General features: G+C 37.9%; 1 protein-coding gene across 1 annotated transcript in view; it reads right to left on the bottom strand.

Moving 5' to 3' along the window:
- FRK (fyn related Src family tyrosine kinase) overlaps window positions 1-25,869 on the bottom strand; it is a 92,493-nt gene that overhangs the window by 36,420 nt on the left and 30,204 nt on the right. The window contains exon 2 of the mRNA XM_060030569.1: window positions 8,608-8,729. Coding sequence (XP_059886552.1) covers window positions 8,608-8,729 — 122 coding nt within the window. The remainder of the gene's footprint in view (window positions 1-8,607; window positions 8,730-25,869) is intronic.

Here is a 25,869-nt window from a genome sequence, read left to right as displayed (position 1 = left end):
TCTAGCACCTTGTTAGTTATTAAAGCATACTGGTGGCAAGGGATGAACAATTTACAGATCTCCATTTTATTTTTTAAAGGGTTCAAAAGTGCATCACAGAAAATGATTTATTTTTAATCTAAGGAGCATCACCTGATTTTTCAAAGGAAGAAAGATTCTTAAGAATGAACATTATCTAAAGAGAAAAATAAGTTTTATGCATGCTATTTTCCACTTACTCTTACTCACTATTTGGTATAGTGTTGACTGTTGTCTCATTTCCCTGTAATGCCCTCCTTTTTTAATCCCTTTCAGAAAATAACAGTTCTCTTTTCTGGATTCTTAAAGCACTTTGCATATTAGTGCTTTATATGCATAATAATCAAGTGCACGTTATAGTGTGAACTGCTTAGTTGTTTACACAATTATGCCGTATAGCAAACACAAAGGAAAGTTCTATGATGAACGGGTGAATGAATGAATCAATGAATACATGAATGGTTAAAAAATAATTCAAAATATTCTTGCCAATATTTTTGAAAATTGACTTTTTATGTACAGAACCAAATGCAATGCATAATCCTTTATTGTATCAAAAAGCAAATAAATAAACAAAGGGCTAGCAAGGACATTTGGAGACATTTGAGTATGTACTCTATGGTAGATAATATTATTGCATTAGTGTGAAAATTTGGGGGGTTAATAATGGGGTTGTAATAATGTAAGAGAGGGTCCTTATTCCTGGGACATACATACTAATACTAAAGCTTTTCAAGGTGAAGTGACATAATACCTGCAACTTACATATATGTTACATATATGAGACATATATAGATATGTGAACGATGGAAAGTAAATGTCACCATGTGTTAACAACTGATGAATTTAGGTGAAAGGACATAGTTATCTTTTCAACTTTATCAATAAAGTTAGGGAGAAACAAAGACTCTATATGTTTATATTGAGTTTTGGTATTTAATGGTGTGGAATTGTTTTGTAATTTTTTTTTTCCTGGATGCTCAGAGAATTTTTCCTTTATGCCTGATATTAAAGTATTTTGAAAAGATACCCTAGGTATGTATCTTCTCATTTATGCTACTTAGAACAACTAGGAGTACTTTTAATCTACAAGCACAGATTGTTTTTTAACTCAGGAAAGTTTTCTTCTACTACATATTTAGCTGTTGTTTCCATTTAATTATTCTACTAAATGTCAAAGAAATGTCTCCTGTTTGTGCATGATCTACCCTTACGTATTTTCATTGATTTCTCTTCTCTCTCTAGAGAGCATCTCAAGTCTGCTCTTTACATCCCTAAAGTGACAATTTTTCTGCTTCCTATCTCCCATCTATTGTCTTTTCATGCCCCTTTTGATGCCTAATTTCATAGTTTGTGTTTTCTTGTATTTTATAGTTTCAAATCAAATGCTTTCAATTTTTTTCTTCTGTTCCTTTTAGTGAATATGTCTCAAAAAACGAGTTTTCTCTACATCTTCAGGTTATTGTTTATCATCTATTATACAATTATTTTTTCCCAAATCATGTTTGAGAGAAGAAGAAATGGTTCTATGATCAAGTAATTTGGAAAACTCTGGGTTGAAAAGCTAACTTTCTTGGCTGTAGGACTTCTGAGACTTTAATGTGCTTTTGTTGAGTCAGGGCAGAGAAGATATAATATGAGGTGTTCTTCAAATGTTTTTAACTCCTAAACCCTCTGTCTTATGGAATGCTTTTGACTTACCAAAGAATTCCTGTTCTAGAACATAAGTTGGAAAATTTTGTTATTGAGCATCCAGAATCTCATGACTTTTGTTTTTATTATACTCATCCTTGAATGCAAAGAAATTTGATGCTCAGGAGAAAAACATATGCAACTGGTCCTCCTTTCCATCCACTTAGATGAGTGTACATTTCCTTCTCTTAGCACACGCACAGCAGGGCTGCTAACACACCAAGCCTCTAACCATACTTCCGATGTCTAGCAAATGTTCAGCTCCTGTGGCTTTGCTGGAGGAATGGTGGATATTCTCCTACTCACTTGGCATGCCTGCCATAAGAAATAGAATCCAGTCCTTTGTAATTGCTATGGACTGAATGTTTTCCCTTCAAATTCATATGTTGAGGCCCTAATCTCCCATGTGATGGCATTAAGAGGTGGGTCTTTGGGAGGTAATTAAGATGAGGTCATGGGGGTGAAATCCTCATCATGGGATTAGTGCCCTTATAAGAAGAGAAAGAGACCAGAGCGCTCTTTCTCTCTCTCTCTCTGCCATGTGAGGATACAACAAGAAGGCAGATCAGGAAGAGAGCCCTCACCGATATCAAATCTGCTGGCACCTTGATCTAGGACTTGCAGACTCCAGAACTGTGAGAAATAAATATTTGTTGTTTAAGCCACCCAGTCTGTGGTATTTTGTTATAGCAGCCCAAACTAAGGCAGCAATGCTGAGTTGTTTGTTTAACCAGAAGAATGTATGAAAAACACAATCACGGGAGAACAGAGTTCTTATTTCCTTCTTTCTTTAAGGTTAACGTCACCTAATTTGCAACACACAGTCATCATCTGTCATCTTCTGCCCTTATAACATTTACTGTGCTGGAAGCTTCTGTTCCACTTGGATGTAGAAAAGGCAGGGTGGGGGGAGGCTATGCACAGATGCCCAGGGAAGACCAAAATCACTAAGTCGGTTCCAAAACAGTGGTTGCCTGGTTTCCTGGTATCTGCATGTCCTGCCTCTCTAAGATAGGGGCACACACTGAGCAGGGGTCAAAGTATCCTCGCACCTTCTTTATGACTAGCCCTGACCGATGCAAAAGTTAAAGTCTGCTCCTATATGTCAGTTCACCTGTATTCACACTGAAGTTGGGAGAATATTTACCTAGAGTCTAACAAATCATTGATTGATAGACTCAGTTTACAGGGCTACTCTGATTCTGTATCTCTTATGTATATTCTTGAATTTCTATTCAAGGGGATGCTAACTTAAATGACTGTTAGCTAGCTGCTATCTTCATTTGAAGTACAACATTGGACAAAATGTAAATAAAGGATCAATTTAATTTGGCAGCCAATAAAATGAAAAAAAATAAGAGAATGGAATATGTCATGAAGTATGAAAAGGTAGCAATTTCACCAACCTCCACGTGACTTATCAACTTCTCATTTATTTAATATCTGGAATTGATTACTATAAAGTTACATTCAAAGGGCAATAATATGCATCAGTTCTTTGTTGTGCTTGCCTCCAAATAGCTCAAACTACTCATACAGAAAAGATATTTTTAATAAACAAAATAAGGTAAGCAGAAGAGAAGAGAAAACTTAGATGAGTCAACATGTGGTGTTCACAGAGAAGCAAAAGAAAAAACAATGCAAGCACCCTAAAGAATACTGCAACTTCTAGAAATGCTAGCCATGGATTTTCAATAAAATAGAATATTTCTCCATGAGCAGTGCCCTAGAGAAAAAAGTTCTTTGCCTGTGCATCTGTGTGTGTATGTTTGTGTACACACACAAACACAGATATATGTACTACATAATAAAATGTTAATTTAACTTTATAGAGTATTTAAAACATCTGAATATAATTTATCAGTAGTAACATTAAGAAAAGGCAGAATATACGATAACTGACCCAAAAAGCCACTTGCTATTATAGGCAATGATATTTGTAATTAAGTTGAACACAACTAAATTATGACTTTAATTAAAAGGCATTTTCTAAGATGGCACCGACATGTTTAAAATTCAATACATTTTATATGAGGTACTGGAGTTATTAACAAAAATTTCTTTCTGCAGCTTGTGTATTTTTTAAAAAGCAAAACATCATCTCTAACCAATATCAAAATGCTCCCAGAATCCACAGACATTTCATTGCATAATAAATTCAAGGAGCAATTTTTTCCAACCACTTAATACTTGCCCCTCCTTGGGATATACAATTGTATTTACATCCATGGTTAATAGTAATAGAATTCCTGACACACTCTTATGGCCACTATGTCCACATTCATTTTAAATAAAGAATAAATGGAGGCTCAGAGGACTGACAATGAAACACACAGCCTTTTGCCATTGGTCAGCATCAGATTAGAATGAATCAGCAGGTCTTAAAAAAGTTTGGGAGCAATAATGGTATCTCAGTGGCTGGTGGAAAGTGAGTTTGGGTCTGAACCCTGTGCCAGGTGGAGAGAGACAGGGCCACAATGCAAGTGACATCCTTTTCCAATTTTGTCTCCTCTACAAAAGTCTTGTTACCTGGAAACAACTAACCTGTTAAGGTGAGAAATTGTCTTTCTAAAATAAGTCTGAAACACAGCAAGGAAGAGGATTATTTGTGATCTTACATGGTCCAGACTTCAGAGGTTTAAGAATATGACAATGGCCTTGCTTATCTTTGCTCTTGTTAGATGACAGTGTAAAGAGGTGAGTGTTTGAGCATCTACTGTCTTTACAAACTGTACTAGGAACTATGGAGATAGAGAAGAAGCATGAAACAGAAGCAATAAAGTATGTTGCTTCGGCTCAAGGACTGTATAACCTAGTTTGAGAAGCACACTTTTACCTACAGTGAAAGAGTTACTCATAAATATAAAAGACTCTTTGAATATGTAAGTTCAACATGAAGGATACACACAAGGTCAACATGAACAGATACACATCTTCCCTAATGAAGCTGCTGTTATTCTCATTACTTTTTGAATTGCCTTCAGAACTAACTGATAAGGCATGCAGAAATATTTACAAAGTTACAAGTCCATGGTTTCGCTCAGGCTAATCATCCAGATTATTCAGAAAGTGGCTTCAGATAACTCTGGTCAATTCCACGTATCAAAGCTGCACTTAATGAACATATAATTGCCCAGCTAAGGCCTTTAACATAAAGTGATATCCTTTCTGGAAAGGGAGTTCTACCATTTTTGCAATACTTTGAACAACAGCAGTCTATTCCTTTGAAGGATAAAACATTTATTTCATTCTAAAAATTCTAGTATATTTATTTTAAAATTAAATTATGTTGCTACAGAGACCTACCTACATTCTCAAGAAGAGACTTCATAGCAATCACAAAGTACTATTATAAAAGTCCTGCACGTTCCATGGGACCTACATGTTCACTGTAATGGAGATGTATCACAGTGAGTTCTCAGCTCAAAATCAGCAGACACAAGTCAAAAAAGAGATAATGGCCCCTTGTATGTCCTCCTGCAATTACTTCAAACACCTCTGAACTTAATTCCTTTGGTCCCCTCTTCTCTCTTCCTGAAAGTATATCCTCCCATGGACCTCATCTTGGCTCAATTGACCACTATCCCCCAATCACTCAAGTCAGAGATCTGCAAGTCATCCTAGATTCTGCATTCTCCCTTATTTTACCCCATTTCTGATCAACTACCAATTCCTGTTGGCTCTATCTTCTAAATATTTCTCACCTCCATGCCCTACCCTCTATTTGCCAAAACTGCCCTGGATCAAGCCATCACCTGTGGAGATAAACAAGACTCTCTAGCAAAGAGCCCCAGGAGCTCTTTCTAGATGGCATGGTAATGGTCCACTGGGCCGGTCCCACCATCGCCCCCTATGGCCAGCAAGAAGGACTGCAGCTGAATTCAACTTCCAACAGGCCCTATGGTTCCTTTTCTACAAAAGAGAAGCTGCAATTTCGCATGGTGCCACAGTCCAGAGGTGCTGGGCTTTTCAAACCACCCTGCAAATAGTTGATGTCCAAACTCACTTCTTAGCACCAAAGCAAAGACTGCTATCGAGAGTCCTAAGGCCATTCCCACACTTGCCCCATAAAAAAAGGAGAGCAACAGAGGGGTCGTGAGGCTTCTGGGGACAGAGGAGCATTAGTGCAGCCGGCTGAGTGTAGGTTCCCTGGCCCTACTCCGCGGAACGCTGACTGACTTCTGTCTCACACCTGTGATTTCAGACAGCAGCAAGTGATGCCTCTGTGTTTGCCCCGTCACTTCTCCCCAGACTATTACCTATAAATCTTTCATCCGTTCTGTTCTCCACTCTGTCATCAAAGGTCAGACCGAGTCACTTTCTGCCTAAAACTTCCCTCTATATTTGGACCTGTAGAAAAAGCTCCAAATTCCCCAACATGGTATACAAGGCCCTGAACAGTCTAGTTCCAGCTTTCCTTTCCAGGCTCATTTTTGGCCATTCCTCCTCTCCTCCACCTCTGCTCCCCATCTACACACACGCGCACACACACACACCTGCACTGTCCTCCCCACTCCCTACCCTCCACTCTGTGCCTTTGCCTTGCCGGGAGTAATCCTTCCCACACAGCTACCTTGTGACACACACTGAACACAAGTGCTGCCTCCTCTGTAAAACCTTCCTAACTCCTCTCTGAGACTTGGCCCCTGCCCCCTCTTGTCTCACCAGACAGCTGTGTTATCACCCTCCTGGAGACTGGGGCCAGGGACTGTGCCTCACTCTCCTTGCTGCCGTAGACCCAGCAGAAGCCTGGCACAGACTAGGCACTCAAATATTTGTTCAAGAAATAGACAGTATATAAATAAATGATATCAGCTACTAGATGCATCACCCTGAACACTGCTGATGAACTTTTTTGCCTCATGTCCTCTGTCATTTTTCAACTATCTTCAATCTATTATCATGCGCTCTTAAAAAGCTTTCGCTGAGGATGAATCTGGAATTCCCTCTACTACTCTAGAGATTTTCCTATGCAGAGCTGCCTAAAGTAAAATTACAATGTGCAATGCAAAATCCTTTCTGAAAAAACTCGCCTGAAATTCAGTTTTATCCCTCAAGGTGTATGTTTCCGAAAGTGTACTTTAAGCAACAATATAAATGCTTATGGAATGCCAAACATCAAATTTACATTAATGGCAATAACAATAATAATTTCCTTTAAAGTAATTGACTGAAGTCAAGAAATAGCCAAACTAGTTGACATGCAGTCAGAATTTTATATTTTTCATCAGAAAAACAATTCTCTACCAATGACAAATAACAGTAAAGCCCCTAAAACTACCTGTCATGCATCTAATGAAGATGGATTCTCTGGCTACCACGTATAATACATGATATCCAAAAGCACTGCTGTAATTCACAGCTAATTAGTGTCTTGCCGCTATGAGAGGTGTCATAGCCCTAACTCTCTCCCCAACTCTCTACTCAGACCTCACAAGAGCTGACAGCCAGGCAAGATCACAACAAGCCAATTAGCACCCACCCCAACCTTGGGCTGCTGTGTCTCGGCAGCTCTGCCGCAGCATCAATAAATCATGCCCCCCTCAGGAAGCGCTTCTCTGACAGCTGCGAGCCACTGTCGCCTGAGGAATAAAGACAATACTTCTAAGGAAAACTCACGTGGGAAAGACAGAGATAGAAAAGGGATATTATTTGCCTTCCTTTAGCAGCATAACTGTCAGCAAAATTGAAGACCATCAATTCCGACTGATTAGGAGACAACTGCCCTGAGAAATAAATCCATGACTGGTATACCTGAAGATCCTTAGTGGTAATCAACAGTCAGCAATTGGGTTGTACACTTGTTTGTTCATTTTAATGTAGATTATATCGAAGACCCTTTTCTTTCCATTTTTCTCCTGTATAGTCCTCCTTCTGGCTAATAAGAAAATTATCCTTTCAGTAGGACATAATGGTCTGCATTTACTTTGTCCCCTAGTGAATACACAGCAATCAGATAATTTGTTTGAAAGACTCTAAATGGTTTGACTTCATTGAAAAGGAATCTATAATGTTATGCTAGTCTCCAAGTAGGGCCTACAAAGCTTGCTGAACCCATAAGCAAGCATTACAGTATTCTCGGCACATACCAGCCAATATCCTTGTAATTTTGTTCTAAGCCTGTAAAGCTGTTTTGCTCCATAATATTCTACTAAGAAAGTGTTCAGCATAGTCACTGTAGCCTGGGAATTATTCAGAGATATGACTCAGTTAATTCTACTTTTTCTTTGTTTTCCTCATGGAAATATTCTACTTCTATATTTTTAATGCTAGAATCTAAAACATTTAATCTAGCTTTTGGCTAACTAATGACTACCTAATATATAAGCACCTGTAACACTTAAAGATAATTCTCAGGTCTCCTGTGCTTTTTCTTTCCTAGGGTATTGTAAACATGCACTTGACTCTCAGCTGGAAAACTACATTTGACCAAATGTTACATGTCATTGGTTAATTAAGCACATTTGCATTCAGCATTTCAATTCATTTTCTATTTACCAGGCAAAGACAAATGAAATGCAAAAGAAAAAAAAATGGGTATTATGGCAAGATCAATTTTGACAACAGTTTAGACTTTGCTTCTTGCTTATCATTTCCCTAAATGGATAGGCTCCTAGATAATGCAAAAGTGAGAAAACACAGGCAGATCCATATATTTTTCATCTCATACCTAGAGTGTGTGTATTTGAAACATTTATAGTCACATCTAGCCACAGACAGAAATTGTTTTGCTAATTTTTACATTACTCTTGAGTAGGTCAATAGATTTAATTTTGGTACTATTGTGAAGATAACAGATAAGGCAAATTTAAAATTAACATGTCCATGTTCACACAGAAGGTTCATGACTACAGACTCTCAAATCCACATTTAAATCACACAGAACAATGCCCATACCTGAAAGGGAGAAGTTGCCTTTCTGACTTTCACTTTCTCTGATTAGAAAAGCACCTGTCTGATTTTCTGAATATAATAGTTGTTTTTCAGCATCTGCCCTCTTGATTGCTCCGAAGAACCACCTAAAAAGAGAGAGAGATAAACTTTAATTAACCAGTCAACATTCTTTTTTTTTAAGGAGCAAGAAGTTTGGCAAGAAAGTTCCAATATCAGAAGGGCTTATACTCTTTAGTGAAACTATAACAGGTATAAACGGTAGTTTTTGATACTTGACATGATTTTTCTGCATGTCTGCAACACTCACCAGGAGTCTTTAATATATTACAAAATAGAAATTTAGCTGATGCCTCTGCTACCACATGTCTTCTCACACCTGCATTCTGTCTGAGAAACCCTGTGTTCTCCTGTCAAATCCAAAGCTTCTAGGGTGGGCCCACCACACGGTAAGTTTGCCATGTTCCACGCTCTAAAACTATTCACATCACCATCAGACTGTCCGCTGCCGCTCCTAACACCTTCTAGGTGTTAGGAGGCAGACATTCCAATCCAGGGATTCATATATTTCACATCAAAGTGGGAACAGTAAAAATGTAGTTCTCTGGGTTTTAACTCCCATGTTTCTCCCCTCCATCACTGCCCAACCCCCCCGACCCCCATAATATAAGATGGTTTTGCATGTTTAAAAGGAAATGTTCATCGGTGGAGAGATTATGTGAAAAAGATACTTCTGCCTGGGAAGTATCTTCTTAGTGTCCCCTCCACTTCTCATCTTTACACTCTTATCCCTAACATTCCAGAACTACAAGAGTCAGTAAATGTGAATGTGATCAACCCCAACAAAGAATTATGGATTTTAATATCAGAACCAGTTTAAAACATATATCAAGTCACCAGACACTAATGTGATAAGAGGAAACTGAGACAGCCAGCTTTGCATTAATGACCTTTCACTGTAGGGTCATAATGTCGATCTTTATCATTAAAGACTTCAGGTAAAACATTTATCTTTCTAGGCATCATTTTTAAAAATGTAAACACTCGAAGAGAAGAAATGTAGGCTTGAGGGAAGAAATACAGGCCAGGTGAGAAATTGCAGGCTGGGAGAGGCCCTCAAAAATTGGTTCCAATTGGTTTGACAGGTCATGGGTATTGGGGAATATGAGTGCACTAAGGGTGACACAATTGGAAGGAAGAGGGGAAGAAATTGAAAAAAAAGAGACATTAAAATATAATTACCTTCTAACAAAAGTAAGATGTTTGTTTACCATTTTCCCAATCATCAAATTGCAAATTACACAATATTAACTATATTAGCCAGGAAATGCCAGATTATGTTGGAACAATGAACAACTCCAAAAATCTCAGTGGTTTAAGACAGCAAAGATTTGTTTTTCACTCAACTGCACGTCCACTGAAGGTTATCTGTGCCATGTCCATTTCTATGTCCACCAAAGAATTTCCATCTCCATGCTTCCACGATTGACTAGGCAGGCCGGATTGGAAAATGTGGCAAATCACAGGCTGGTTCCTGGAGTTTCTATTTAAAGCTTCTGCTCAAGAATGAGCCCACTGAGAAATAAGTTGTATGTTCGTACTAAATCCAAAGAGAGTAGAAAATGCAATCCTACTATTTCCCTGAAGGCAGAAAACTGGAAACGTTTGGTAGACTACACTAATGACTACCATATTGATTTAATATCAGGAACCAAATTAATGTCCACAGGCTATTGTTTGTCCAAATGAAATTTTAAAAGGCTTGGAAACATTCCAAGGTGGCCATGGAATGAATTCACAGAAAAATAGAAACGTATGTTTTCCACTATTGCAGAAATAAGTAAATATCAATAGAATAATGGAACATAATAAAAAACAGACCCAAACATACAAATTAGTGATGAAAGGATGGATTAGTCAATAAATGATGCTGGTACCAATCATAATCCATATAAAAAATTAATTGCTGCTACCTATAGCATACACAACAATTTTACATAGATTAAAAACCTAATGTAAGGGCTTCCCTGGTGGCACAGTGGTTGAGAGTCCGCCTGCCGATGCAGGGGACGCGGGTTCATGTCCTGGTCCGGGAAGATCCCACGTGCCGCGGAGCGGCTGGGCCCGTGAGCCATGGCCGCTGAGCCTGCGCGTCTGGAGCCTGTGCTCCGCAACGGGAGAGGCCACAACAGTGAGAGGCCCGCGTACCGGAAAAAAAAAACAAAACCTAATGTAAAAGGCACATTCTAAAACTTTCTGAGACTATTAGACTAAGGAAGTTTTCTTCCACAAGACAAAAAGAAAAAGAAGACATACGAGCCTTAAGGGAAAAGATTAATAATATTTATTACACCATAATTAAAAACTTGCAACACCAAGATTACCATGAAATAAAATTAAACTATAAGCCACAGACCTGGAGGAGGTATTTGCAGAGCATATAAACAAGGATAAGATTAGTATTCAGGTTATATAGAGACCTATAATCACTAAAAAAAAAGACAACACAGTAGAAAAACTGACACAGTATATAACTGGATAGATCACAGAAAAGAAAAACCCAATAACTAATAAAAATAAGGAAAGAAGTACAGCCTCTGTCTATTGCCAGTAATTAGGAATATTAAGAATATTAAATTTAAAAAATGAAATGCACTTTCACACTTTTCAGGCTGGACAAAATTTAAAACTCACATTCAGGCACTGGAAAAAACACGAAACAAGAACCTTTATATAATACTAGTGGCAATGCAATTTGATACAACTAATTCAGAGAACATCTGGCAATATCTAGTAAAGCTGAATATTTGTATGCTACTTAATTTCACTTCTAGATTGTATACTCTGTGTGCTCAAGGAAATATACCACAAGCACATTCACTGAAGAATTCTAGCATGGAAAGTTGGAAACAACCTAAAGGCCCATTGTAGGGGAATAAATAAACTTCATTATGGATATAAAATGGAATCCTATCTGGCAGTTAAAACAAATAAATTGTTGAGGGACAAAAGGAAGTTGAAGAATGATACATACCTTTATAATACTATTTATATAAAGTTTAAACAAACACATGAAAAACATTAGATATTTTTATGGATAGCATGCTTAGTGAAAGCTAATAGTTAAAATACTCAGGCAATTTTTTTTTAGACTCCATTTCCAGCAATGGCAAAATTTCTTCACACAAATATTTCAAGCAAAGAAGCAACATGGATCGAATATACTTATCAACCCCATGCATTTTCCTGATTTCTAGTGCATTAATTATGCAGCATCATTAAAATGTTTGGTCCAAATATAAATATGTAAACCTTTACAAGAATTACAATTTATCTAACAGATTAAATTCTTAGAAGTACAATTATATCTCATATATCTCATAATTCTAAAGAATAAATACTCCATTAGATAAGCTTTACATATATACATTACATTTGTATTTTGGATAATCTAGTTTATAAAATGATGTCTTTTCTCTGCCTAATATATGTATAAGCAAGCAAGTTTTGTAAATCAAATGATTAAAGATATAATAATTTTACTACATTTGTAGAGAGGAACTGTGTGATGAATTTTTTTTCTTAAATTCTCTCTGTCTCACCAATTCTGGATTCTTTTTTTTTTTAATTTAATTTAATTAATTTATTTTTACAGCAGGTTCTTATTAGTCGTCCATTTTATACACATCAGTGTATACACGTCAATCCTAATTGCCCAATGCATCACACCACCACCACCACCACCACCCCGAATTCTGGATTCTTGTACAATCACCTTACAAGGCAAATCACACCAGTAATGAATTGATAATAAGAATGAAATACATGTAACTATTTGAATGGATGCATCAGCTCACTTAATACCTGGAATTTTACTTGGCTGAGATGCCATCAAGAAGTGAAGAAAATAAATCGTTGTTTTCTGGATGCAGTGGCATTATAATGCCATTTTTCATACTCAAAGATGATGCGTCTGCTATAGATTGTGATCGCTAGAGCATGTGCTGCTGTACAGACTGGTGGGCAACCGATAGTTTGGTCCACCCTCTGCACAGGTGAAACCCACTCCTTAATTTGTGGTTTGAGCCATGGGCAGAACTGTCATTCTCCTCAGTTCTGCCTTTAGAGCCCCTGCTGGTCCCACTCTGGAAGGGCACGTACACCCCAAGCCTCGTTGTCCACAGGCCACAGCCATTTTCAATGCTCTCTTTAAGCTGTAGTTCTTATGTGCAGTAAACAGTGAGTGCTGAGAAGACATCAAGATATCCTAGGAGGCAGAAAGCATCAGGGGAGAGTCTTATAGATCGTGATCCTCGAAATGCGGATCAGCAACAGCATCACACAGAAACTTGTTGGAAATTTGCAGGTTTCACATCATACCAAGTGAATCAGAAACTCTGAAGGTGGGGCCCGGAAATCTGGGTTTTAATAATTAGTTCCCCAGTAAATCTTATGCACACCAAAGATTGAGAACTACTGAGGTACAGAAATAGTAAAGAAGTTGGAAATTTACACAAGACATCTGAAAATAAGTTAGATTTGGCACTTACATGTAAAAATTATTATCCAATAAAATGATACTACACACACTCACATACACATTTTATTGATATTTAATGAAAATAATCTTTATTACTATGCCATACCTGCCATGAAAGAGATCTTGATTAAGAATAACCAAAAACGAGAAGAGATCCATAATAACCTATAACCTTGGAGAAAAATGCTTCAGTTAGGTGAAAATGGAGCAAAAAGTACACTGCCTGTTTTAGATGAAAGGAATATGTAATTGAAATCTAAGATTCATTCTGCAAACATTTGAGTGTCCATTGTGTGTAAATTCTGTAGCATGGACACAGAAAGATCTGCAAGACATACTGCTGAATGAAAAAGGGTAAATTGCAGAGTACTAGGAATATTATAGTTTTATTTATATTTTAAAACCCAACAAACCAAAAATTATATGTGCTTACTTCTCCAGACGTTAGGGAGAGATGACAAAATAGATGACAAAAGACTTTCACTTTTTACTCTGCATTCTTCTCTATAATTGGATGTTTACGATAAGATGTAGTTATATCACTTCACAATTTATTTATACACAAAAAAATGAAAGAAGTCAACCAGGTATATGCTACAAAAGCCTACATGTCATAAAGATCTGGACTAGAGATTTTGGCAGTCAGAATTGATAGTTACAAGAAAAATCTCAAAGGAATATGGGATGGGTGATTATAGATGAGCAGTGAAACAGATGGAAGATCAAACATGACACCAGGGTTTCAAATCTGCATGACTGGAGGACAATGTACTCAGCAGCACATCAGAAGGCAGAGTGTAACAACAAGTAAGAGCTACAGCATCTCACTGGGAAAGTTATGCCTGGATTTCCTCATTTGTAAGTGGGAGTAATAATCGTTACCCTGTAGGCTTCTTTTGAGATGAAGAAAAATAATGTGTGTAAAGTGCTTCATGCCTGGCCACATTCACGCTTAATAGCACCTATTTTAAGAGAACTGATTTAAGAGAGAAATTATATATTTGGTTTTAGACACGATGGATTTGAGGTAAAGACAGAACATGAGTGAATATGTGAACATGATCTCACTTCTCTAACTGTATTTGTACTAACTTTGCTGTTCTGCCTGCCAGTCTTCACTAGGTCATGCTGCCACCAGGTGGCAGTAGACCATTTTACTAAAGCAAAAAGGTTAACGAAAGCTGTAAGGTGATTAACTGGACGTTATTTTACAAAAAAAGTCACAATGTGTCTTTTAAAAACAAAAATGAGAATTTATGCAGTGTTACTGAATATCAACATTTAAATAATATAGATCCACCAGAGGGCAAACAGCAGAAGCAAGAAGAACTACAATCCTGCAGCCTGTGGAACAAAAACCACATTCACAGAAAGACAGACAAGATGAAAAGGCAGAGGGCTATGTACCAGATGAAGGAACAAGATAAAAACCCCCAAAACAAGTAAATGTGGTAGACATAGGCAAACTTCCAGAAAAATAATTCAGAATAATGATAGTGAAGATGATCCAGGACCTCGGAAAAAGAAAGGAGGCAAAGATCGAGAAGATGCAAGAATGTTTAACAAAGATCTAGAAGAATTAAAGAACAAACAGAGATGAACAATATAATAACTGAAATGAAAACTACACTAGAAGGAATCAATAGCAGAATAACTGAGGCAGAAGAATGGATAAGTGACCTGGAAGACAGAATGGTGGAATTCACTGCTGCAGAACAGAATAAAGAAAAAAGTATGCAAAGAAATAAAGACAGCCTAAGAGACCTCTGGGACAACATTAAACACAATAACATTCGCATTATAGGGGTTCCAGAAGGAGAAGAGAGAGAGAAAGGACCTGAGAAAATAGTTGAAGAGATTATAGTCAAAAACTTCCCTAACATGGGAAAGGAAATAGCCACCCAAGTCCAGGAAGCGCAGAGTCCCATACAGGATAAACCCAAGGAGAAACATGCCGAGACACATAGTAATCAAATTGGTAAAAGTTAAAGACAAAGAAAAATTATTGAAAGCAGCAAGGGAAAAATGATAAATCACATACAAGGGAACTCCCATAAGGTTAACAGCTGATTTCTCAGCAGAAACTCTACAAGCCAGAAGGGAGCGGCATGATACTTAAAGTGATGAAAGGGAAGAACCTACAACAAAGATTACTCTACCTGGCAAGGATCTCATTCAGATTCGAAGGAGAAATCAAAAGCTTTACAGAAAAGCAAAAGCTAAGAGAATTGAGCACCAGCAAACCAGCTCTACAACAAATGCTAAAAAAACTTCTCTAAATGAGAAACACAAGAGAAGAGAAGGACCTAAAAAAACAAACCCAAAACAATTAAGAAAATGGTCATAGGAACATACATATCAATAATTACCTTAAACGTGAATGGATTAAGTGCTCCAACCAAAAGACACAGGCTTGCTGAATGGATACAAAAACAAGACTCATATATATGCTGTCTACAAGAGACCCACTTCAGACCTAGGGACACACACAGACTGAAAGCAAGGGGACAGAAAAAGATATTCCATGCAAATGGAAATCAAAAGAAAGCTGGAGTAGCAATACTCATATCAGATAAAATAGACTTTAAAATAAAGAATGTTACAAGAGACAAGGAAGGACACTACATAATGATCAAGGGATCAATCCAAGAAGAACACATAACAATTATATATATATATGCACCCAACATAGGAGCACCTCAATACATAAGGCAACAGCTAACAGCTATAAAAGAGGAAATGGGGCTTCCCTGGTGGCACAGTGGTTGAGAGTCCGCCTGCCAATGCAGGGGACACAGGTTCGTGCCCTGGTCTGGGAAGATCCCACATGCCACGGAGCGGCTGGGCCCGTGAGCCATCGCCGCTGAGCCTGCACGTCCGGAGCCTGTGCTCCGCAACGGGAGAGGCCACAGCAGTGAGAGGCCCACGTACCACAAAAAAAAAAAAAAGAGGAAATGGACAGTAACACAATAATAGTGGGGGACTTTAACACCTCACTTACACCAATGGACAGATCATCCAAACAGAAAATTAATAAGGAAACACAAGCTTAAATGACACAATAGACCAGATAGATTTAGGTGATATTTATACGACATTCCATCCAAAAGAGCAGATTACACTTTCTTCTCAAGTGTGCACAGAACACTCTCCAGGATAGATCACATCTTGGGTCACAAATCAAGCCTCAGTAAATTTAAGAAAACTGAAATCTTACCAAGCATCTTTTCTGACCACAACGCTATGAGATTAGAAATGGACTACGGGGAAAAAAATGTAAAAAACACAAACACATGGAGCCCAAACAATAACCAAGAGATCACTGAAGAAACCAGAGAGGAAATCAAGAAATATCTAGAGACAAATGACAATGAAAACACAATGATCCAAAATCTATGGGATGCAGCAAAAGCAGTTCTAAGAAGGAAGTTTATAGCTATACAAGCCTATCTCAAGAAACAAGAAAAATGTGAAATAAACAATCTAACCTTACACCTAAAGGAACTAGAAAAAGAAGAACAAACAAAACCCAAAGTTAGCAGAAGGAAAGAAATCATAAAGATCAGAGCAGAAACAAATGAAATTGAAACAAAGAAAACAATAGCAAAGATCAATAAAACGAAATACTGGTTCTTTGAGAAGATAAACAAAATTGCCAAACCATTAGCCAGACTCATCAAGAAAAAGAGGGAGAAGACTCAAATCAATAAAATTAGAAATGAAAAAGGAGAAGTTACAACAGACACTGCAGAAATACAAAACATCCTAAGCACTCTATGCCAATAAAATGAACAACCTGGAAGAAATGGACAAATTCTTAGAGAGGTATAACCTTCCAAGGCTGAACCAGGAAGAAATAGGAAGTATGAACAGACCAATCACAAGTAATGAAATTGAAACTGTGATTAAAAATCTTCCAACAAACAAAAGTCCAGGACCAGATGGCTTCACAGGTGTATTCTATCAAACATTTAGAGAAGAGCTAACACCCATCCTTCTCAGACTCTTCCAAAAATATGCAGAGGAGGGAACACTCCCAAACTCATTCTATGATGCCACCATCACCCTGATACCAAAACCAGAAAAGGTACTACTAAAAAAGAAAATTATAGACCAATATCACTAATGAATATAGATGCAAAAATCCTTAACAAAATACTAGCAAACAGGGCTTCCCTGGTGGCGCAGTGGTTAAGAATTTGCCTGCCAGTGCAGGGGACACGGGTTCGAGCCCTGGTCTGGGAAGATCCGACATGCCACAGAGCAACTAAGCCCATGGGCCACAACTACTGAGCCCGCGTGCTGCAACTACTGAAGCCCGCGTGCCTAGAGCCCGTGCTCCGCAACAAGAGAAGCCACCGCAATGAGAAGCCTGTGCACCGCAACGAAGAGTAGCCCCCGCTCGCCGCAACTAGAGAAAAGCCCGCGCACAGCAACGAAGACCCAAGGCAGCCAAAAAACAAAAAAAAGAGTACTAGCAAACAGAATCCAACAACACATTAAAAGGATCATACACCATGATCAAGTGGGATTTATCCCAGGGATGCAAGGATTCTTCAATATACGCAAATCAATCAATGTGATACACCATATTAACAAACTGAAGAATCAAAACCATATGATCATCTCAATAGATGCAAAAAAAGTTTCTGACAAAATTCAACACCCATTTATGATAAAAATTCTCCAGAAAGTGGGCATAGAGGGAACCTACCTCAACATAATAAAGGCCATATGTGACAAACCCACAGCAAACATCATTCTCAATGGTAAAAAACTGAAAGCATTTCCTCTAAGATCAGGAAAAAGACAAGGATATCCACCCTCACCACTATTATTCAACATAGATTTGGAAGTCCTAGCCATGGCAATCAGAGAAGAAAAAGAAATAAAATGAATACAAATTGGAGAAGAAGAAGTAAAACTGTCACTGTTTGCAGATGACGTAATACTATACATAGAGAATCCTAAAGATGCCACCAGAAAACTACTAGAGCTAATCAATGAATTTGGTAACGCTGCAGGATACAAAATTAATGCTCAGAAATCTCTTCCATTCCTATACATTAACAATGAAAAATCTGAAAGAGAAATTAAGGAAGCACTCCCATTTACCATTGCAACAAAAAGAATAAAATACCTAGGAATAAACCTACCTAGGGAGACAAAAGACCTGTATGCAGAAAACTATAAGACACTGATAAAAAAATTAAAGATGATACCAACAGATGGAGAGATATACCATGCTCTTGGATTGGAAGAATCAATATTGTGAAAATGACTATACTATGCAAAGCAATCTACAGATTCAATGCAATCCCTATCAAATTACCAATGGCAGTTTTTACAGAAATAGAACAAAAAATCTTAAAATTTGTATGGAGACACAAAAGACCCCGAATAGCCAAAGCAGTCTTGAGGGGAAAAAAAAGGAGCTGGAAGAATCAGACTCCCTGACTTCAGACTATACTACAAAGCTATAATAATCAAGACAATATGGTACTGGCACAAAAGCAGAAATATAGATCAATGGAACAAGATAGAAAGTCCAGAGATAAACCCACGCATCTATGGTCAACTAATCTATGACAAAGGAGGCAAGGATATACAATGGAGAAAAGACAGCCTCTTCAATAAGTGGTGCTGGGAAAACTGGACGGCTACATGTAAAAGAATAAAATTAGAACACTCCCTAACACCATGCCCAAAAATAAACTCAAAATGGATTAGAGACCTAAATGTAAGACCGGACACTATAAAACTCTTAGAGGAAAACCTAGGAAGAACACTCTTTTACATAAATCACAGCAAGATCTTTTTTGATCCACCTCCTAGAGTAATGGAAATAAAACCAAAAATAAACAAATGGGACCTAATGAAACTTAAAAGCTTTTGCACAGCAAAGGAAACCATAAGCAAGACGAAAAGATAACCCTCAGAATGGGACAAAATATTTGCAAACGAATCAACGGACAATGGATTAATCTCCAAAATATATAAACAGCTCATGCAGCTCAATATTAAAGAAACAAACAACCCAATCCAAAAATGGGCAGAAGACCTAAATAGACATTTCTCCAAAGAAGACATACAGATGGCCAAGAAGTACATGAAAAGCTGCTCAACTTCACTAATTATTAGAGAAATGCAAATCAAAATTACAATGAGGTATCACCTCACACCAGTTAGAATGGGCATCATCAGAAAATCTACAAACAACAAATGCTGGAGAGGGTGTGGAGAAAAGGGAACCCTCTTGCACTGTTGGTGGGAATGTAAATTGATACAGCCACTATGGAGAACAGTATGGAGGTTCCTTAAAAAACTAAAAATAGAATTACCCTGTAACCCAGCAATCCCACTACTGGGCATATACCCAGAGAACACCATAATTCAAAAAGACACATGCACCCCAACGTTCATTGCAGCACTATTTACAATAGCCAGGACATGGAAGCAACCTAAATGCCCATCGACAGACGAATGGATAAAGAAGATGTCGTACATATATACAATGGAGTTGTACTCAGCCATAAAAAGGAACAAAATTGGGTCATTTGTAGAGACGTGGATGGATCTAGAGAGTGTCATACAGAGTGAAGTAAGTCAGAAAGAGAAAAACAAATATCGCATATTAACACATATATGTGGAACCTAGAAAAATGGTACAGATGAACCGGTTTGCAGGGCAGAAATTGAGACACAGATGTAGAGAACAGACGTATGGACACCAAGCAGGGAAAGCAGCGGGGGGTGGGGCTGGTGCGATGAATTGGGAGATTGGGATTGACATGTATACACTGACGTGTATAAAATGGATGACTAATAAGAACCTGCTGTATAAAACAATAAATAAATTAAGTAAAGAAAAGAAAAGCAGGATGTGTTTATACACACTCTTGACTATTTATAAAACATTTGTGGAAGGTTACCCAACACTGTTTTGTACAGTTTATTTTTTGATTGTGTGTATGTATTACATTTTTCCTAAAGAAAAAAAAGTTTAAATAATATAGATGTCAATCAAAATTGAGGGAAATCAACCTGTTAGTAGATGTGGTGTCTCCACGAATGTTTCCTCATTTCATTTACTGGAGTCTTATTCTATCCACTCTGCTGCCTCACTGACTGGCATGCAGTAGGACACTCATAATTCCAATCAGATGGAGGTAATTTCCTCCTACGTTTTTTAAAAGGGAAAACCCATCCTTAGTAACTGCTGGCTAGGGTTTACAAAATTTAACAAACAATTTCTTTCCCCAATGTCTCCCTAAAATCCAGGACAGCTGGCCTTAAACCACAGTAGACAGACCCTAAAAAAACAAACTCCTAAAACCAGTCCCAGAAAAACACATGGATCTTCCATGTGGGAAAGTGGGTAGATCAACTTGACCCATAACCACCATGGGGAAAGTGCCCTGGGCGCCTCCCCTGGTGGAATGCAGGCTAGGGGTATTTTTATTGTTGTCATCACAGTTACACACGTTATCAGGGATAAACCCACCTATTGTCCTCACCAGTGTGGTTTGGGAGGATCAGTGACACTAACATTTTTGCAAAATAACTACAGTTTGCAGGGTACGCTCATAATCACATTTAGCCATTTATGGTGCCTAAATGTAAGGCTTGGAATCATAACCCCTCGAGCTATGGAAGTTCTATATGGCTCGCCTGCATTGATCTGTGTTTCAGCAACATTGCCAGGAAAGCCAATATCCAGTTCCTTATGGTCCAGGCAATCATGTCCCTTCCCCTCTATAAAAATCTCCTTAGGCTCAGCATCCCCCTTGGCTTGCAGTAAATGAACGCTGTCACTTTTCCCCACTCCTCTACCATGATAAGGACAAAATAATAATAATAATACTGCTCTGTGTATTTTCTTATTCTTTCCTTCCTTTCCATTTTCCCCACCACAAACTTTGTCCAATGCATCATCACTATTTGGACCCTGGTAATATTTTGCTATCTCTTATCTTTAATCTTAATAGCTTCCACTTCCAGATCACACACAAGGAGCCAGGCACTGTTGCTACAAGTTGTATGTACATCACCTCAGTCTCTCTCCCCCTTGCTTACACCACCACCACTAGATTAATCATCTGAAAATATGACCTGCGACATCTCACTGGTACATACACATTAAAAAAGTTTTAAGGTGGGCTTCCCTTTAAGGTGGCACAGTGGTTGAGAGTCTGCCTGCCGGTGCAAGGGACACGGGTTCGTGCCCCGATCCGGGAAGATCCCACATGCCGCAGAGTGGCTGGGCCCGTTAGCCATGGCCGCTGAGCCTGCGCGACCGGAGCCTGTGCTCCGCAACGGGAGAGGCCACAACAGTGAGAGGCCTGCGTACGGCAAAAAAAAAAAAAAAAAAGTTTTAAGGGTTCCCTTTGCTTATGGACGAAAATCCTTATTAACCTGGAATTCCAAGCCCACCTCCATCTAGATGCCATCCATTTCTTCAATCTTATCTTCCCTACATCAACTGTGCTCCAGCTAAACACATCCTCTCACCGTTGTCGGTGGTAGCATTACTTAAACCTGCCTACCCACGATTCCCACAGTTCTCAGCCTCTACTCCTCTGGTTTGGAATGGAGCACACAAAAGCTAGTGCTGCACAGTTTTACTTTTTATTTTTAGATTATTCCCTGTGTTCACCTGAGGCTGCAGGCTTTCCTGGCACAGAGACTGAGTCTGATAACACCACATATGCCTTTTGGAGCAGTTAAATAAATACTTGTTGATGAACAATTAACACATTGTACCTCAATGTGGGCATCTTATATAGTCTTTTGGTTTATACTGAATGTTGGACTTTAGATAACACCTGTGTTTTCACGTAACCTTTTATCTGTGCTTGCCACAGTGCATGGAGGGTAAAGCACTTAAGAGAGAAGCCTTATCTGCTCTGGGCCAGTTGCAGCACAGATTCGAATGTTAATTGGCCTCAGACCACAGATTCCAATCTGACTGCTCTCTTCTCCCAAAGAGGAAAAACACTTCCACATGAATGTAGAGACCAAAACTGAGGCTGACTCTTCTGTTCTCCAAAACACAAGCATGTCAGGTCTGCACACATGAAAACCGTGTGTGATAAACTGACAATGTCACATCCAGTATCTGAAGTATGACTTGCAGTCACAGAGGAAACAGGAAATTCCTTGCGTGGGTCATTTGATAAAGCTATTTTGTTGCTATTATTCACCTTTATAGTCATCACAAAAGGGGCTTTTGAAGGAATTTTCTTAGGGAGGAAGTAAGGTGAATTGGTACTTTCCCCATTGAGGAAGGTATGTACCGTGTGTTTATGAAAGAATCTGATTGTAACCTGAATCCACTTCCCTGAGTCTAGTCATCAAAAGTATGCAATTCCTCACAAACGGTTTACAAAGAATACAGCAAAGTTCAGATGGGCATTTAATCTCAAGGCAGTGTTTTTGCTTCACAACAATTCCCGACTGTGTAAAAGGAAGTAAAAGCTAATATTGATGTCTCTTTTAAAATAAAAAACAAGATGTGCACATATATTATGGTATTTCCAATCATCAAGCCTGAGATAAAAGTGTAAATTTTAATCTGTCTGCTTTGTTTTTGTACAACATTTGTGATAATGTTTGTCCTAGAAACTAGAGGAATATGGGTTAGAGTTGAAAGCATTAACCATTAAATAGTTTCTACCTTTGTCCCATCCAAAGAAAGTATATGCAGTTGATTTTATAATTCCTAGGGAAATGCTTTACTTCACAAAACACCACAAATGTTCATTCGGATTCCTTATATCAATAAGCTTTGGGGTAGTAGCGTTTATTTTTAAAAGTTATATGGGTCACTAATTTCAGAGTGACAGCCCCACTTAGTTTCCTACCAAAAAAATAGTTACCTACTTTCATGAATCATTTCCTTTCTCATTCCAAGACAAAAATAAAAGGAACTTTTAAATTCACTTAACTTTAAAGAATTTTAATTTCTGGTGTCATGAATGATATTATCTCATCCCACTTTATTTAAGCCACTGAGTATCCTTTAAAAAGCTACAAAATAACTTGTTCTTTGGGACCACTTTCATGGAATAAACAAGACCAAACATTTGACTCTAATCAGCTGGTAGTCCCTGTGTGCACCTGCTCTGGATGGGTTAATAATGCTATGCTTTGGACTTGCAGCCCAGTCTGCATTTACTGGATACAGGTTTCTCATACAAAAAGAAAAAATGAGGAGTATCTGTCTTCTTTTTTGCCAATATCGGAGGTGATATTCAAAGTATTTTATGACTGATACAGCACAGGTGCCCACTATTAGAACAGACACCAGCAAAACCAGAGGTTCACGTCCACGTTTCAGCCGTGGTACTTATCATTTTAACACTAAAGGATGTACTGTGTCATCCCTTACTTTCATTAAATCCTTTAACCAAATAAAAGATAGTAAACATCTTTAAAATATCTTAACCTTCTTATTACCCTACAGGGTAATATTGATATAACTTTCTATGTGCTTTATAAGCTGAAATATATCAGTAATATTTACTTCATAATACCTATATGGAGAACAGGTGAAAAAAGCAAAAGAGGAGAAGAAGGGTGTATTTCCTTTCCTTTGAGAATCTTAGAGTATCGAGGGTGGGATAAAAGACCTTTTAACTGAGTAATAACTCAAAAAGAAAGTGATAAAACAAAAAGAACATTTAATCACCAAGGGTGTACCGCCAGAGATATGAACAACTAACAGTGAGTCAGCGATGGAAGCCGTCTTAAAGAAAATACACTTTAAGTGTATTTTCTTAAGTGAATACGGATTTGGAAAAGATGAGAAATCCAAAGAAATGAAGGGCAAGGGCATGTAAAGAACCAACAAGGTGTCTGTGAGCAGATTGGTTTGGTGGGCAACAGCGGGGGAGAAGGGTCCATTAAAGGAAGAAACAAGAAAACCATTTCTTTGATGTTTATAGGTAATTCCATGTGGAAACTACTAACTCCATGGAAGAAGTAGATCTTCAGCAAAATTCAAAAAGTTCATTAGGAGGATAAGATATCGCATTTAAGATTTAGCATGGTAGAGAATATTAAGTTTGGGGCACACCAGCAAAAATGATAGAAAATTTTGACTTGTTCTTTAAAAATTATTTAAACAATAAATTTAAGAGATGACAGTATGAAGGGTGGGAACAAGGAAGAACTGGAACACAGGAGAGTTGATCAGTTTAGAGCTGGAAAGAAATTTTTATCTGGGCCCATGGGTAAATCTTTGAAACTCACTGTAAATGTGTTTGAAAGAGTACATGCACTTTTCTGGGAAAAGAATCCATCATTTCATTAAATTCTCAGTGATGCCTGTGACAGAAAATACTCATCTTCCTCAGTAAGGCTAAGTGTTTTTTCCAGGTTCACACAAGAGCTGGTGACAAAGCTATAACCAGAGTCTACCACCATAAAATTCATTCACTCATTCATTTTTCATTCAACAATTGCAACCATTCATTCAAGCACCTACACTGTGCCAGGCACAGTTCTAGTTGGTAGAATTACAGCAGTCAATGAAAGAAACAATAAGCGCCGCCTCTGTGGAGCTCACGTACTAATCGGGAAAGACAGCAATAAACAAAATAAATGAGTTACTATATAGTGTGTTCGAAGGTGATAAGTGCAAAGGAGAAAGAAAAAAGAAGCAAAAGAAGGAAGAGGGAGAGTGCATTTTTAAAATCACTCTTAGTAGGCGGCAGTAATTCCAGAGGGTTTTCCTGTGTGTTCCTAAAGTCAAAGTAATCAGAATAAATAGAGCTGTGGAGAAAAACTGAACTGAATCTTTGAGAGAAGTAAATGAGTGAGGATCATAATCCACTCTAGGATTGAAGCCAATATCCAGGTTTTTCAACTGCAGTTTGGCCAAGATCTATCAGCAGTTTTTTTTTCTAATTAAGGAATAAACAGTGTCCATCAATTCCACTCATTTCTATCACTGATGTTTATGGAAATGCAAAACACCAGGAGCTATGAGTATCCTCCAAGGGTCTTCTTGGAAGCAATGGCTCGTTAGCCAAAGAAAAGTGAGCAATCTGTTTAAAGGCAAGAGCACCATTTTATGAAAAATAACTATACACAGAACAGAAATAATATTTTTGATTCTAATAGAATAAATAATGTAGGATTTGTTCATAGATATCTCTTAAATCCATATAAAAATCAAAATGTTTAAATGAAATTGTCTTTCACATTTGGCAAACATACAATGAAAAACAAAATCTCTACTAATCTTTATCCATATGTGGCAGAGATACACACATATATGTGGATGTGGATGTGTAAGTGTGTGTGTGTGTGTGTGTGTGTATGCCTGCAGCTACCATCACAGATGTGCACTAATTTCACTGCCTTTTTAGGGGTTTAAATGAAGCAGGTGTTCCCAGGCAGACAAAGAGTGAGACAAAGAGTTCACTAAAGGTCAGAAAAAACAGTTTTTTTCTTTTTTAATAATTTGACCCTGTGCACCCAGCTACCCACTAAAGATGATATCATTAATAATAACCAATAATAATGCTAGCATAAATAACCAAAGTTTATAACCTATGTAAATGCCAACCACTGGACTTTGAAATGGTAGAAGCTGAACACGTCCACAAATCCTTGTCAAAAGGAAAGCCAGAAGCAGTGGCAGAAAATACACCTTTTGTTTTCAGTGTCAACAAGCTATTTGTCAGGAAACAAAAGGAAGGCTCTGCCAGCCCTGGAGGATT

This window comes from Delphinus delphis, chromosome 14 (genome assembly GCF_949987515.2).
Source record: "Delphinus delphis chromosome 14, mDelDel1.2, whole genome shotgun sequence".
Lineage (NCBI taxonomy): Eukaryota > Metazoa > Chordata > Mammalia > Artiodactyla > Delphinidae > Delphinus > Delphinus delphis.
This window is presented reverse-complemented; position numbering and strand designations above follow the sequence as displayed.